Consider the following 15862-nt stretch of genomic DNA (forward strand, 5'->3'; position numbering starts at 1 on the left):
CATAGCACGAATGCAACAGTATTTTTAAATAAAAAAGAGGAGGCCTGAAAGAAAACTTCCATATATTGTCAGAGATTTATTCCCGATACATATTAAGTGAAAAAGCAAGGTATTAAACAGCAAGTCATCATTTTGTAGATCTAATACACACACAAATCTGTGACTGCTTGCAGATACACAGCATATGTCAGAAAGGGTAACAAAAGTAATTATGAATGGTCAATCACTCCAAGAACAACTGGCACAACTGGAAAAAGGAGGTGGGGAAGCTTTTAACCACTATAATTTTGTACCATGTGCAGATAATTTTATTTACATTAAAAAAAAAAACTGCACATATTCTAAAGTAGAAAAAATTAAACCCCCAAAATAAAGAAGACATTTTTTTTTATCTTTCAGCTAGACAAACTCCAAAGTTCAACAGAAAGATGCTAGGGGAAAAAAGTCAGTGTCAGTGGGAGATACTGCAATATCAGCTGAATATTTAAATATTTATGCTCTTTCAATTCCACTTCTAGAAACATCTTCTACCACTATATGTGAGAACATGATGTTCAAACATGAAAGTAGAATGATGTCCCATATAACATTTGTTAATAACAAATGACCACAAAACAGCCAAACTATTCCTAGGAGACTTAAGCATGGTATATCCATATAATAGAAAACCATGAAGAAAAGGTAGATTTTATAAACACTGACGTCTATATCTTAATGATTTTTCTGTACACACATACATACACAGTATACACCACACTGTCATTTATGTGTTTGTATTTTTAGGGATATATCGATTTACATGCTGTGCATATTAAAGATTATGAAAATATATATTATATAAGAAACTGTCAACAGCATGCTTCTATGAATGGAAACTTATTTTTCACTGTCAACAAAGGTGTGTGGCTATTTATAAGGGGCACCTAAGAAGTCACAGGAAAAATATGGCACATCTTCCTCAGTGGATCAGTTTTACTTAAAGATTTGGAAGGTAAAAAGTACTGGAAAAAAATGCTAAGTATTTCAAGTGGTGATTTCAATTATATTTTATAATTTTTTCATTATTTATAAAACATACCTATCAAACACAAAGTCTATATGTAATGTTAAAGATAAAACAACTCCAAAAGAACCATTCAGCTGGGTCCACTGCACAGAATAGTCCAACTCAATTCTCATTCCCTATCAACAGCTGCCTACAGAGAACCGTATGGCCCACTGCCATTGCCCACCCACACGCCAAGAAGCTTGTTTGTTCCCATGGCCTCCTGCTCAAGCTGCCTATCTCTGCCCACCCTTGCCGGAGATCAGGGAACACATCCACAAACCCAAGTCAAGCCTCAACCAATGAGCCACACAGAAAATGAACTCTTTCAACTATATACAGAGACTCCTGGAGTTACAGAGAGGTATTCCAGAACACACAAAGGCACAATTAGACTTTAGGGACACTCATTTCTAAACCCCACCTTCCTCATGTGCACGTGTGCTCAGTCACTTCAGTCGTGTTCAACTCAGACCCCAGGGACTGCAGCCCACCAGCTCCTCTGTCCATCGGATTCTCCAAGCAAGAACACAGGAGTGGGTTGCCATTTCCTCCTCCAGGGGATCTTCCCAATCCAGGGATCAAACCAGTGTCTCCTATGGCTCCCGCACTGGCAGGTAGATTCTTTACCATTGAGCCACCAGGGAAGCCCAAGTTTTAGGGACATTCATTTCTAAATCCCCATCTTTCTCATATACTGTGGTCCAAAAACTGATGTACCAATCCACCTGGGATTAATAATTATTCTCCCACATTACAAATAATGGCATATCACTCACTTATTCCTAATCTTACTATGAACATTGCTCCTACTCTGGCATGACACTAAAGAAATAATGATACATTATTGGCATCCATGCTTAATAAATAAGTTACTCTAATGTCCTGAAAACAAATCCATTGCATGTCAGGTGATTCTAATCATTTATTGCTTTCCAAATAGAAACTACTATAGCAAAACGCTTTCCAATCTTATTTTTTATTAATATAGTACCTCCATATTTACATGTATTAAAAAATAGGAACAGACTGATGTTAGAGCTTTTTCTTAATTCAAGCAATAATATTTATCCATGTATACATGAACTAATTGAAAACAGCTTTCAGTTCAGTTCAGTTCAGTTGCTCAGTCACATCCGACTCTTTGCGACCCCATGAATCGCAGCATGCCAGGCCTCCCTGTCCATCACCAACTCCCGGAGTTCACTCAGACTCACGTCCATCGAGTCCGTGATGCCATCCAGCCATCTCATCCTCGGTCATCCCCTTTTCCTCCTGCCCCCAATCCCTCCCAGCATCAGAGTCTTTTCCAATGAGTCAGTTCTTCGCATCAGGTGGCCAAAGTACTGGTGTTTCAGCTTTAGCATCATTCCTTCCAAAGAAATCCCAGGGCTGATCTCCTTCAGAATAGACTGGTTGGATCTCCTTGCAGTCCAAGGGACTCTCAAGAGTCTTCTCCAACACCACACTTCAAAATTCTTCGGTGCTCAGCTTTCTTCACAGTCCAACCCTCACATCCATTCATGACCACAGGAAAAACCACAGCCTTGACTAGACAGACCTTTGTTAGCAAAGTAATGTCTCTGCTTTTGAATATGCTATCTAGGTTGGTCATAACTTTCCTTCCAAGGAGTAAACGTCTTTTAATTTCATGGCTGCAGTCACCATCTGCAGTGATTTTGGAGCCCCCCAAAATAAAGTCTAACACTGTTTCCACTGTTTCCCCATCTATTTCCCATGAAGTGATGGGACCAGATGCCATGATCTTCGTTTTCTGAATTGAGCTTTAAGCCAACTTTTTCACTCTCCTCTTTCACTTGCATCAAGAGGCTCTTTAGTTCCTCTTCACTTTCTGCCATAAGGGTGTTGTCATCTGCATACCTGAGGTTATTGATATTTCTCCCAGCAATCTTGATTCCAGCTTTTGCTTCATCCAGCCCAACGTTTCTCATGATGTACTCTGCATATAAGTTAAATAAGCAGGGTGGCAGTATACAGCCTTGATGTACTCCTTTTCCTATTTGGAACCAGTCTGTTGTTCCATGTCCAGTTCTAACCGTTGTTTCCTGACCTGCATATAGGTTTCTCAAGAGGCAGGCCAGGTGGTCTGGTATTCCCATCTCTTTCAGAATTTTCCATAGTTTATTGTGATCCACACAGTCAAAGGCTTTGGCATAGTCAATAAAGCAGAAATGGATGTCTTTCTGGAACTCTCTTGCTTTTCCCATGATCCAGCGGATGTTGGCAATTTGATCTCTGGTTCCTCTGCCTTTTCTAAAATCAGCTTGAACACCTGGAAGTTCATGGTTCATGTATCGCTGAAGCCTGGCTTGGAGAATTTTGAGCATTACTTTACTAGCATGTGAGATGAGTGCAATTGTGCAGTAGTTTCAGCAATCTTTGGCATTGCCTTTTTTGGGGGACTGGAATGAAAACTGACCTTTTCCAGTCCTGTGGCCACTGCTGAGTTTTCCAAATTTGCTGGCATATTGAGTGCAGCACTTTCACAGCATCATCTTTCAGGAGCTGAAATAGCTCAACCGGAATTCCATCACCTCCACTAGCTTTGTTCGTAGTGATGCTTTCTAAGGCCCACTTGACTTCACATTCCAGGATGTCTGGCTCTAGGTGAGTGATCACATCATCGTGATTATCTGGGTCGTGAAGATCTTTTTTGTACAGTTTTTCTGTGTATTCCTGCCACCTCTTCTTAATATCTCCTGCTTCTGTTACGTCCAGACCATTTCTGTCCTTTATCGAGCCCATCTTTGCATGAAATGTTCCCTTGGTATCTCTAATTTTCTTGAAGAGATCTCTAGTCTATGCCCATGGGGCCACCCAAGACGGGTGGGTGTTAGTGGAGAGGTCTGACAGAATGTGGTCCACTGGAGAAGGGAATGCAAACCACTTCAGTATTCTTGCCTTGAGAACCCCATGAACAGTATGAAAACAGCTTTACCTATATCATTAAGAGGTACATTTCCAATAAACTTTCCCTTTAAAATGCAGTTGACTAATTATATGCTAATAAGTAATCAATTTAACACTAATTTGATCAATTATACACTAATAATTGTGGTGATAACAATCAAGAAAAATTTTCAAATACTTTGAACATTAGAATCACAAACATTTTTTAAAGTTTACATTTAAACTTATATATGGGGCTTCCCAAGTGGCACTAGTGATAAAGAATCCACTTGCCGATGCAGGAGACATAAGGGATGCAGTTCCATCCCCAGGTGAAGATCTCCTGGAGGGGGGTACAGCAACCCACTTCAGTATTCTTGCCTGGAGAATCCCACAGACAAAGGAATCTGGTTGGCTACAGTCCACAAAGAGTCAGACACAACTGAAGTGACTTAGCACACAAACTTACACACAAAAAAAGTATGTATTTTGTACTACAAAATTATGAAGAAATGACCATTAACAGATATGTTCATTAGGGTAAAATCCTAAAGAGGAAGTGGGATAGAAATACAATTTCAAGGGATTTCCCTGGCAGTCCAGCAGTTAAGACTCCACACTTCCAAAGTACAGGGGTCCCACATGCCACATGGCCAAAAAAAAAAAAAAATACAATTTCAAAGAAGAAAAAGGGTGCTGTAAATCTTCTGGTTGTTAAAAACTTCCTCTTTTAATGTGACTCCATGCTTCCAATGCAGGGGTCATGGGTTGGATCCATGGCTGGGGAACTAAGATCCCACATGTCAAATGTCAAAATGTCTTTCAAATAGTGAATAGGTTATGGTATATACAATGGAATACTCCTCAACGATAAAAATACTGATTCATACAATATGGAATACTTAAAAGTATTATGCTAAATGAAAAGCCAGGCTGAAATTGCTACACGCTGAATGACCCTTTGTATAGGAAATGTTGGAAAAAAACAAAGCCTCAGGGCCAGAAGACTGATCAGTGGATGCCAGGGTTGGAGGTGGAAGAGGGACCCACCACAGAAGAGCTTCAATGCAGCTAACCCAGGTTAGGCTTTCCCTAACGTTCCTCACACACCTTTGTAATTAGCCATTCTAAAAATAAATCTCCTGTTAAGAGCCTAATTGGGGCATGCCATGTTTCCAGTTGGGACCCTGAAGGATAAATCAAAATGCAAACTTACCATCTACCTCCTCCTGTACTGTAACACTCAAAACGTACCCATACTTCTTTCCCATCTTGTATTCAACAATCCACTGCCCCCCACCACCCCACAGCTTTTAAGTTCAGAGTATCCAAGCCTCAGTGATTAGCACATTCACATACACCTGGGGCTCATGCCCTCTACCGTTTCCTTGCCCTAACTGAGATAAGTGAAGTGAAGCTGCTCAGTTGTGTCCGACTCTTTGCGACCCCATGGACTGTAGACTACCTGGCTCCTCTGTCTATGGAATTTTCCAGGCAAGAGTACTGGAGTGGGTTGCCATGTCCTTCTCCAGGGGCTCTTCCCAACCCAGGGATCAAACCCAGGTCTCCCGCATTGCAGGCAGACACTTTACCATCTCAGCCACCAGGGAAGCCCTAACTGAAACATGACTAAGAATGCCACTTCTCATGCAGCCCCTTCCAGCATCTCAGAGAAGGATGGTTTGCAGTTACTCACATGTTGGCTCTCCAGAGCCTTTTATGAAACTACTACTATTCCCCTCTCTTAGAAGTCCATTCCTCTGAGGCATGTGCCACCTATCTAGCTACCCTATACTATTCCTCTTACCTGTCATCTATCAGCCTCTTATTCTTCATTTATCTAAGGGTTTTAAACCAGATCTATCACCCCCCTGCCCTGCCACTTCTGCTATCATCCTGAACTCCGCCAAATTCCAACCCCCTCACCTCTCAGCTCCTTATTCTCCCATCAAGTCTTCTACATTCTTAGTCACCTGTTTACAATTTCATCCAGGAACTTATCATATCCTAAAATGCTTCAACTCTTAAATATCAGAATAAGACAATCCATAATTACTACCGACTGACCAACTTGTCTAAGGAATCCTATTCTCGACTTTTATTAAGACTCTCAGTATACTGACATCTCTTCTCTTTCTCCTATCCACCCACCCCTGTCCAGTTAGTCAAGTCTAAAGTGCACAGTTCATCATTTCAATCACTCTCTGGTCAATAACCTAAATTCTCTTTCTTCTCTATCTGTTCATTCCATGTCTAGTCAGACAAAATGCCAATCCAGCCAAATTCTCATTACTCTAGCCAATATTCTCTATTTTGTACAGATTCTGGCTAATAGGGCCTCCTAAAGGAGAGGGAAAACACACATTCTCAGAAGAGTTTTCGGTGATAACAAACTTCAACGAAGGCATCAATAATGTCCAGAAATTCTACTCTCTCTAGACATCTTTCCTTTTCCACTTTCTCCAAAATCTATTTGAACACTTTGCCTCTCCCCTCCAGCCACCACACACATCCTTTTTTCTTTCTCCCTTTCAGAGATGACTTCCTTTGTCACTTTATAAAAAGAAAGGATGGCGGGGGTGCAGGGGGGAGCAGTTTTGGTTCACAAACAACCTTATCTTCCATCCTCCCATTAAACTCACCTTTTTACCCCCCTTTCCTCCCAGCCAGGAAATGCAGTGTCCCTTCTCCCAAGATCACTCTCCCCCTCTGGGCTTTGGATCCTATGCTGCTTCTCTTATGCAATCAAACTTTCCAGAACTCCTTATGTATCTCTAGCTGCCCCTTTTCTTCTCTCCTTCAAACATCTTTAACAAGTTGTATACACCTGCCAAGCCCATTTCCCACTGAGTACACACTGCTCACTGTGTACTCACTGATATTCATTGTATTAGTGATTACCTGCACTTGTGTTATTGCTCAAACCGAGAATGAACCTCCTTTCACTAAGAAAATCTTTTAGATTTTAAACCAGATTTATCACCCCCCTGCCCTGCCACTTCTATCATCCTGAACTCCGCCAAATTCCAACCCCCTCACCTCCCAGCTCCTTATTCTCCCATCAAGTCTTCTACATTCTTAGTCACTTTAGTAGAACTCAAGTTCTACTTTAAAATAAATCTATTTACTTGAAACTACAGTGTCTCTCTCAGAATTTGCATACTGCTAAATTTCCATACAGAATTTTTAGAAATTAGAGGTCAGCTTTCTTCAGTATTTATAAATGGTTTGGCCACCATTCTTACTAAAAAGAAAATTATTTAAACAGAGGCAAGAGGTAACACATAATTTGTTATTTGTCCAAGTTTATTTCCAACTTCAGGAGAAAACTCGTACAGTGACAGCCTGTTATTTTAAATATAAAGCTTTAAATATGATCAAATTAAGTTCATTCACATCAGAATACAGCAGCACTGTATGAAAAGAACACTTTAGGTGTTTCTCAGATCTTCTACTTAATAGTTCAAGTTATTCAACTTCTTTGAAATATGCTTTACCTCCTCTAAAATGGGAATAAAGCCTGTCTTAAATAGTTGCGATTAAAGATCAACTGATATGAAGGGCTTAGCACAAAGTAACAACAGGCATCTTACCCTCTTCCCTTAAAAGAAGCTGATTTTAGGAATGACAAGTATATTCTACATGACAAATACATTCAAGATCTAAATGAAGGTAGGTAACTCTTACCAACGCTATACTTGCAGAATTCTTTAATCCTCATTAATCACCTGTACTTTATCCAGTGAGTAGATGACAATCTCCTCTCAGGTCACAAGTCCCTGGCCTACTTTAAGCTTTCAGGAATAGAACAATTCATTTCCCTTTCTAAAAACAATCTTCAGTTCTAAATCAAAGTCCCTAATTTCCTGACAGTAACAGCCCTCTAACTTATACAAATACTCAGTACAGTTTTAAGCAAATAGAAAAAAAAATTGGCTACAAAGACAGGCATGCAAATTAAGAGCCTATGCCATAGTTATCTCAATATTTGGCAGGGTATGTAGACTGAATCCCAGCTGGCTAGCAAGGAAAGTGTGCCAAGTAGAAATACAAGTCTTTGAACACTTTATTCTAGAACCCAGATTAAAAACCTGTAGCAGAACACACAAAGATGGAAAATAGGAGTATCTGTATATAAAAGGCAAGAGAAGCTTTCTTTTACCCCTAATGCACATAGTTCTGGATGCCAAACTTTATAAGAATACTCCAAGATCTCTCAATAGGCCAAGTTTTTAGGTCCTGTTAAGTCATTTTAAGTTTCACACTTGAGATTTCACTGGCTTTAATGAAAACTTCAGTAAAAGTATCTACAGATAAAGTTAAGATATCCTAAATCCGCTTTAAAATAATCCAGGAGACATAACAGTGTATACAACAGATGGAACAAGATTTGCCATATACTGACAACTGCTGAAGCCAGAAAACAGGCACGCGAGGTTCTTTTAATGTTCTATTTTTGTGTGTCTAAAAGTTCCACACTAAAGTGTGTGTGTGTGTTTTAACTTAAGATTAGGATGTTTTAGCAACTCAATCCTTCCCTGCAGTTCTCATTTAGTTTGTACTCTTGCATGGGCAGTAATCCTGACGGGTTCCCTTGCCCATCAAGCATTTGGAAAACAGCAACCACTATATTCTATCATGACCTCACTCTGGATTTCGTCTTTAAGCCACAATCTTAAAAAGCACTATCTGGTATAAAACATTTAAAACAAAGAATTTTAATAGTACCTAAAAGTTAACCATATATTACCCTATAAAGAGATCCACTTTAAAACTTAAGGCCAGGAAAAATGATATAAGCTTGTGCTTGGATAAGTCCTTTTCACTGATGTGATATAATTCTGCAGCAAAAAATGGTATGAATGAGCAAGAATATCCCACTGCAAGGGTACTAAAGAACCTAACTTGTGCACTTTGAACAGAATGATCATAACGTTTCTCACAGGTTCTTAAATAAAATGCCTGTATATGACCTCCAAAGAATTTCTGAGACCTAGATGGCTACACAGCACTTTAATCTAAAGTCCAAAATTTCATCATTCTCAAAAGATCTCTAATTCAAAAAAAAGTTTTGGAAACACTTTAGATTTATATAGACCCCTTTTATCCAAATCTTAGATCTGAATCTCTAAACTTCAACTAAAATCAGAAGGCTTTCTGAATACTAGTAAAAGCAACAACAAACTGACAGGCATAATGCAAAAAAAAAAAAAAAAAAATCTAGGCACAGAGAGATGCCCAAATTTCAGAGGCAAAAAAGAAAGGTCATAAAGTTTGGAAGTATCCCCTGAACTTATTAACATAAGCTTATAAAAAGTTCATCTTTTACATGTTAGGGATAGGGTAAGACCATCAGAATTCAAAGTCTCCCTCGAAGTTCCCTTCTTATCCTACAGCAAGCTACCAGGGGTGCTGTGGTCAAGGGAGAGGAGAAGGTAAATATTCACAATGCTACACCATTCCCTTCCGACTAAGGCTGCCTTGTGAAGAAAGAAGAGCAAGATGTTCTTGAACATCTATTTTCTGTATTTTAGTATACACTTTCCCCTCACAAACCCCTTATAATAGAGTTTGGATTCCCAGTTAGTCCACAGGCTCAACACCAGAACTACAATTTAGCTACATTAGACTGGCAAGCTAAAACCTCATTTTCACAGAAAGAGTTGTTTCCAGTTCTCACCGAACAACTTCAAATGGCAGTCTGGACATGTGTAGGTTTAACAACAGCAAGACTGTATAAGCAATTGCTGCCTTTGAATATCTCACTTCCGAGTTCCTGTTCCCCCATACCTAAACATTTATCCTGTTGATACCCTCTGCCTGCCAGTGATGGCCCTCTCTTTTCCAAACACAGTGCTTGAGAAATCTGTGTCCGTGTACCTTAACCCACTTCACCACTTCTCTATCCTCATCTTCCTTTTTCCAGCCCATCTGCCTCATACTGAGGACTGAAACACGAGATAACTGAGATGGAATAGCATTTCCAGAGCCTAACACAGTGGAGGACACAGAGTAGGTGGTCAAAGTTTTGAAAAATCATAAATGAATCTCATTCCAATTTTGCCACTACCCAAACTGGACTGTTACTTAACCTCTTTGAATTTCATCTATGAAGCTAAGAAAACCGAATTCAAGTTAATTTTGGCTCAATGGTTCTATGATTAGAAAACATTTTTAAGAGCTGATCTGGGAAACTGCTTTTCTGCTCATTTTTAATAAAAATTGAACCTAACCTTAAGTTATGAACAATAGCTCAGGAGAAATGTGGGCAAAGGAAAAGAAGAGCCAAATCAGAATTAACCAGGAGATCAAGGGAATGACAGTAACAGCTGGCTCATTCTCTCATCCAAGGGTGAGAAAGAATGAAAAATGTTCAGCATTTTTTTGTGGAACTATGCTAGGCAAAGTATTTGAGGTGCCTTATAGAAAGATGGTGTCTCATATAAAGACCCCAAAGGACAAATTCCTCTCAAGAAAACTAGGTTACATCTTTTTAAAATGAGCACTATGTAACCTTTTATTTTCACTAAACTTTCCCAAGAAGTCAAGAACTAAGGTTTGTTTTAGACAAAAGTGTAAGCCTTATTGCTCAGCCCTATACTGATAAAGTCCACAAGCTATCTCCCTTGCCATCTCCAATCCAAGCTCTACAGTCTTTTAATTAATTGCACTTTTTAAAATCATTGATTACTGTAAATCTCAAACCCTTTACAAAAACGAGTAAAATATATTGTTTTAGGGATAAACACTAGATGCCAGATGTACAAGCTAACATTTTAAAAATACAACTGGTTTTGTAGATGAAAATCTATTAATACAAATTACTACTGGCACCAAGCCCCCAACTAATTTCGATTTGCAGTCAAGTTCAATTCTACATTTCCACTTAATACCTCCTTAATCTTTCTAGTTTTGAAAGAAAATCTAACACCCCTAAACTTAAACCTTATTGTAAATGCCCATCTCATTTTCATTATCAGTAACCATCCAAATCCTCCACAGTAATAGAAGTGAGATACTGTGCAATCCTAACACAACAAAAAGAGATGTTTCTTAACTGGAGTAAGGACAAATGAAAGATCATTCCCAAAATGTGCAGTCTGGAAATTCCCAAGTTAAGTAAAATTTCAACTCCTAATTGGTTTCTTGAATTTCTTAAATCTCTTCTACAAAAGTATCTTTGGTCCCCATTAATTATAAATGCAGAAAGAAAATTTAAGAGGTGTAATATTTCAGAATCTAAGTCAAAATTATTTGACTAAATTACACAAAACTCTCCTGGCTCAGAATAAAGAAAATCATTGTGAAGAAGGAAAAAAAGGAAAATCAAAACTTACCTGAAGTCATTAATTTAGCACAGCTACTTCTGCTTACATCATCTTCTAAGACACGGTTTGTGCTCTTTTCTTTTCCAAGCAAAGAATCCTCCAAACGTAAGCATTTATCAGATACAACACTGTCTTCACCCATCACATGACTAATTTTACTATTAGCTTCAAGTACAGAAGTGACGTCTTCCAACTGAGCAGCTTCACTAGATTCTGTATAAGAGGAACCTTTAGCTAAATTCTTTGAAGAAACTGGCAGAGATTCATCATCACTATCAAATCCAAAAGGATCTCCAGTATTTTCTTCTTCTACCTTAGGTTTCTTCAGAACTTCTTGGATATCTGGTTTGAAATTGGGCCTCTTCTGTCCTAATTTAGCCATAAATGTGGTTTCTCCCCACTTTGTGCTAAGGGTGGTCCGTTTATTGGAAAAGACTTCATCAAACTTTGAACTTCCATTTCCTCCTTTCCTACTATATGTTTTCCCAAATCTGGATGTCATTTTGACACCTGTTTCATATTCTCTGTGGGGGAAAAAAAAAGTAAGAAAATATATAATCATCAAATATTTAACAAGCGTTAATACTGAATATAAAAATAAGAAAATAGGGATTCTCCCCATACAGCTTTTCCACATTCAAGATACAAATCTTTAAAAACAGTTAAATAAATAAGGGGAGGGAGTATAGAGGTGCTCATCTTTTATCCTATATACTTATATCAATCTTTTTTATGAGTACATATTTGTAGGCTATTTTCAGAACAAGAAAGCCTAACAATATCGCTTTTTTTTTAAAAAGTTTCCAATGAATCTACTTACTATCAATTTTACCATAAAAAATAATCTCAGTAAGCTAATTACCCTTAATATAAAATATTAAGCACAAAATGTTATTTTTCAGGATCTTAGAGATGTTAAATAATTGACTAAATATAGTTCTTTGAAATTTCAGAGCACTTACTCATATGAGGGCTGAAAAGTCAGAAAACTGGTGCTATTTTCTCACATATTAGACCTGCTACTTTTAATCCAACCTCAAAGATCCTGAGTTTTGGTCTATCTAACATAATATAAACTATGACTTGAAAAATATTCCGTTCTTGGTCATTTCCCTTAGTGCAAGAAACCATACTCATTCTTTCTCCCTTCCTTGTCCTCATAGTGCTGTGCTCATTTGCTGAACTACATTTTCTGAAGCTAGTGAACTCCAGCATATTACACTGACTAGTCCAGTGATCATTAAAAGAAAAAAAAAAATGTGAATTTATGTTCCTCTGATTTAAGACAGGATAAAATGATTTATCTACATGCTAACTACTAGGACAAAAAAAATTTCAGGACAGTAAATAGAGTCAAACAAGTGGTACTTTTAAAACATTATCAGTCCTTATCCATTACTCACACTTTGACCTTCTAAAGTTTAAATATCAATAAATTAAATACAACCAGGAAAAAAAGTGAAAAATTGCCTAAGGGCTTGAAAAAAACTTCATACTCTTGAAATTTACAAAACAATCAGAGTGATATTTTTACCTATATTTTTAATGTTTTTATCTATTAGTTTAAATGTTTCCCTTTATTAACTTAACCCTCCCAGTTTATAGGGAATCCCTATATATTCAGCAGAGGAATTTGCCCACTCGTATTTTGGTTAGAAGCCAATTCTAATTGGACAAAATAATACTTAATTTAGTCATTATACCCATCTACTTTTAAGAGAAAACTGTTTCTAATTTGTCTGAAGACCTTTTACTATGTCAAAAAACTTTTTTCTGAAGGATATCTATTTCCCCTCTTACTGTAGATTTACACTAAAGAATCCTGTCTTTCTTGTTAAGCATAACGTAAAGAAACTAAGTGTATTTGGCAGCTACAAGAAACACAAAATAAGTCATTTCTTTTCATTCCTCCTTGAACGTGCAGCCCTAATCTACAGACCTACATTTACATCTACACCAACAAAGCTAAAATGTTTTGGATACACTAGCATGGTAATTACCTAAAAATGCTGACTAAAGGCTAAACCAAAAACCTAGACTTGGACTACTTTAGGTCCACACCAAAAAAACTCATGGTAAAAATGGTCCTAGAACTATAAGCATTCACTGTGAAGCTGAAAGTCTGCCAATGAATACCTGATAGCAAGGAGTTAATTATTTTAACTGATAAATTATGCTTTTTTTTTTTTCTCTCAGAACCTATGCCTTAGACAAATATATATTGAAATTCTGATGCAATGTCAGTGATTATCCAACTTTAAGGTGTGTGGAATGGAAAGTGCAGAGACGAGAAAAATTTGGTTAAGAGTTAGTAACTGTTGAGTCTGAAAGATGAATACATGGGAGTTCATTATATAATATCCCCTTTGCTGGTCTTTATACAGTTTTCCATGTCCTTTTTTTTAAGTCACCAGACAGACAATTGTAATGGCATTATCTAGGTTAAGACTAGAGTGTAAAGTATGTAGAAATTCAAAAATAAGTGTGTAGACGTATTTGACATTATTATTTCAAGTATATTCAAGTTAAGAACACAGGCTATCTTGCTCAGCTTCAAACTCCAAAGATTACCTTACCAAAAAGGAAAGAATGATTCACAACTAAGTCTTTTTGGTTGTTGGGCCTTTGCCTCAGCCCAAAGCTTGTCGAATTTTCGGGGAAGTGCGCTGGAATAAAGAAGTCCTCACACTTAACCCCCAATCAAATCCAGAGTCTTTCAGATCTCCACGGGCTTAGGGGCTTCCCTGCAGGAATGAAAGCCGGAAAGGCCAAACCTCACCACCCAGAAATCCTCACCTGGGGGCGGCGGTGCGCTAGGAGGTGGCGGGGACAAGCGGCCCCCCTCCCCCTGGAAGCTCACGCAACTTTTCTCCTCCCCACCCCCACCTCCCAGGAAAGGGATGTTGCTTCCGACGCCCCGGAAGCCTCTGCCACCGAATCCCCAGGGTAGTGGAAGGCCTCAGCGGCGGCCAGGGGCGGAGGGAAGACAGCAAAAGATTTCGGCCTGAAACCAATACACTTGACCGCGCCTGGGGAGGGAAGTAAATCAGCCGTCGCCCAGAAAGAACTCAGAATAAAGGGGAAAAGAGGAAAAAGAGTTCTTCAGACCGTTCCGCTGCCCAACTTCCTCAGAGACCGGGTGGGTGAGACAGAGGACTTCCACCACCCCCTCCCAGACCCCTGCCTCCTCCACCCTCGGCAAGCTCCGGGCCTAGGCAGCCGCTCGAGACCTCACTTACCCTCGGCGCCTGGCGGGTGCTTTAGCCTCGGGCCGCCTCCGCCTCTCCCGCTCCCAACGGCCCACGGGCGGGCGCCGGAGCCCCGCGCGGGAGAACGGGGCCGGCTGGTGAGCGAAGAGAGGCAAGGGGCTCCGCCACCGTCAGAACCCGCGACTCCGCTCTCTGTAAATAGGAAACCCGGTGGAGGGGGGGAGGAGTGGCGGCACCGCAACTTCCCTCCCCGCCTCGAGCGCCGCCGGCCGGGCCCGGGCCTAGGCCTCCCTGGCTGTCGCCGCCGCTGAAGCTGGGACCGGAGCCCGCTACGTGCCCCCGATGGGCCGCCGTCGCCTCCTGCGCCGCCGCTTCCGTCGGTGAATGGTCAGCGCTAGAGTTTGAACAGGGCCCTGAACCATCTCAACGCCATTTGCGCTCCCGGCCCCCACCTCCTTCCTCCAACAGCCGCTCGCTCCGTCACTCCGCTTCCCACAGGCCCCGCGCGGCCTCTCGACCCCGCAGCCAATCGCGCGGCTGCTTACTCAAACCGCCGCGCAGGCGCCGCGCCCCGCATGCTCCGGCGCCCGCCATTGGTCCGGCCGTGGGGCCCGACGGGAGTTGTAGTCCCGGTCCGAGAGGTCTAGGTGCTGAGAGCCCGGCGCGGGAGCGGGCAGCGGGCGGAGCGGTTGTGGCTGGCCTGGCTGGCCTCGCCTCGCGAGCGAGCCAGTTTCCAGCTCCTGGCCTCGCCGGGAGACGCAGGTGCCGCGGGGGAGGACTGGGGGCCCAGTGCAGGCAGCTGTGTCAATCGTTTCCCCTCCAGGGACTCGCCGGTGTCTGGGGACGGTGGGTTGTGCAGCTGCGCCGGGCCTGCTGGAGTCGCCGCCTGGGAGCAGGGAGACCGGGAGCTCGAGGCTCGGAGCGGCTCTTGACCCCGACTGGCTAGTGCTGACCCGGCGCAGTTAATGACGGCGGGAACTGGGAGCCCGAGTAGCAGGGCACCCGATCAATGACCGCACCCCAAAGTGATGCCGGTCTGGCTTTTTAATGCGCTTCTAGGATCCCCTCGATTCTTACCTTCGTCGTTCTTTTCTCCCTCAGTCTGTCCCGAAGCCATTAAAAGTGACCCCTGAGAATATTGGATTGTATTAAGGAATTATCCAACCTTGTTGGATGTGATGACGGTAATGTGGTTAGATTAAGGAGAGACGGTGGGGGGAATGGCAAAATACTAAAAGTTTTGACAGATAAAATGATCAAGTGTCTGGGAAAATAACTCCTACAAACACCGATGGAGGGGAAAAAAAGCCAGTGGGGTGTTTTTCATTGCTGATGCTGTGTTATTCATGAGTTTATTCCAATTTCTCTGC

The 15862-nt window shown here is 40.9% G+C and overlaps 1 protein-coding gene across 4 annotated transcripts in view; it reads right to left on the reverse strand.

The window, feature by feature from the left end:
* WAPL (WAPL cohesin release factor) overlaps nt 1-15103 on the reverse strand; it is a 77447-nt gene extending 62344 nt beyond the window's left edge. For 2 of the 4 annotated variants that reach the window (XM_069572271.1, XM_069572269.1), the window contains exons 1-2: nt 14523-15103; nt 11293-11807 (exon numbers count right to left, since the gene is read on the reverse strand). In XM_069572271.1, the coding sequence (XP_069428372.1) occupies nt 11293-11785 (493 nt within the window). In that variant the 5' untranslated portion in view covers nt 11786-11807; nt 14523-15103. Of the gene's footprint in view, nt 1-11292; nt 11808-13859; nt 14029-14522 lie in introns of those variants that run through there. The other 2 variants (XM_069572272.1, XM_069572270.1) reach the window with 1 other exon arrangement.
* Nucleotides 15104-15862: the final 759 nt, after the last annotated feature.

The sequence above is a fragment of the Ovis canadensis genome, chromosome 25, assembly GCF_042477335.2.
Source record: "Ovis canadensis isolate MfBH-ARS-UI-01 breed Bighorn chromosome 25, ARS-UI_OviCan_v2, whole genome shotgun sequence".
Taxonomy (NCBI): Eukaryota; Metazoa; Chordata; class Mammalia; order Artiodactyla; family Bovidae; genus Ovis; species Ovis canadensis.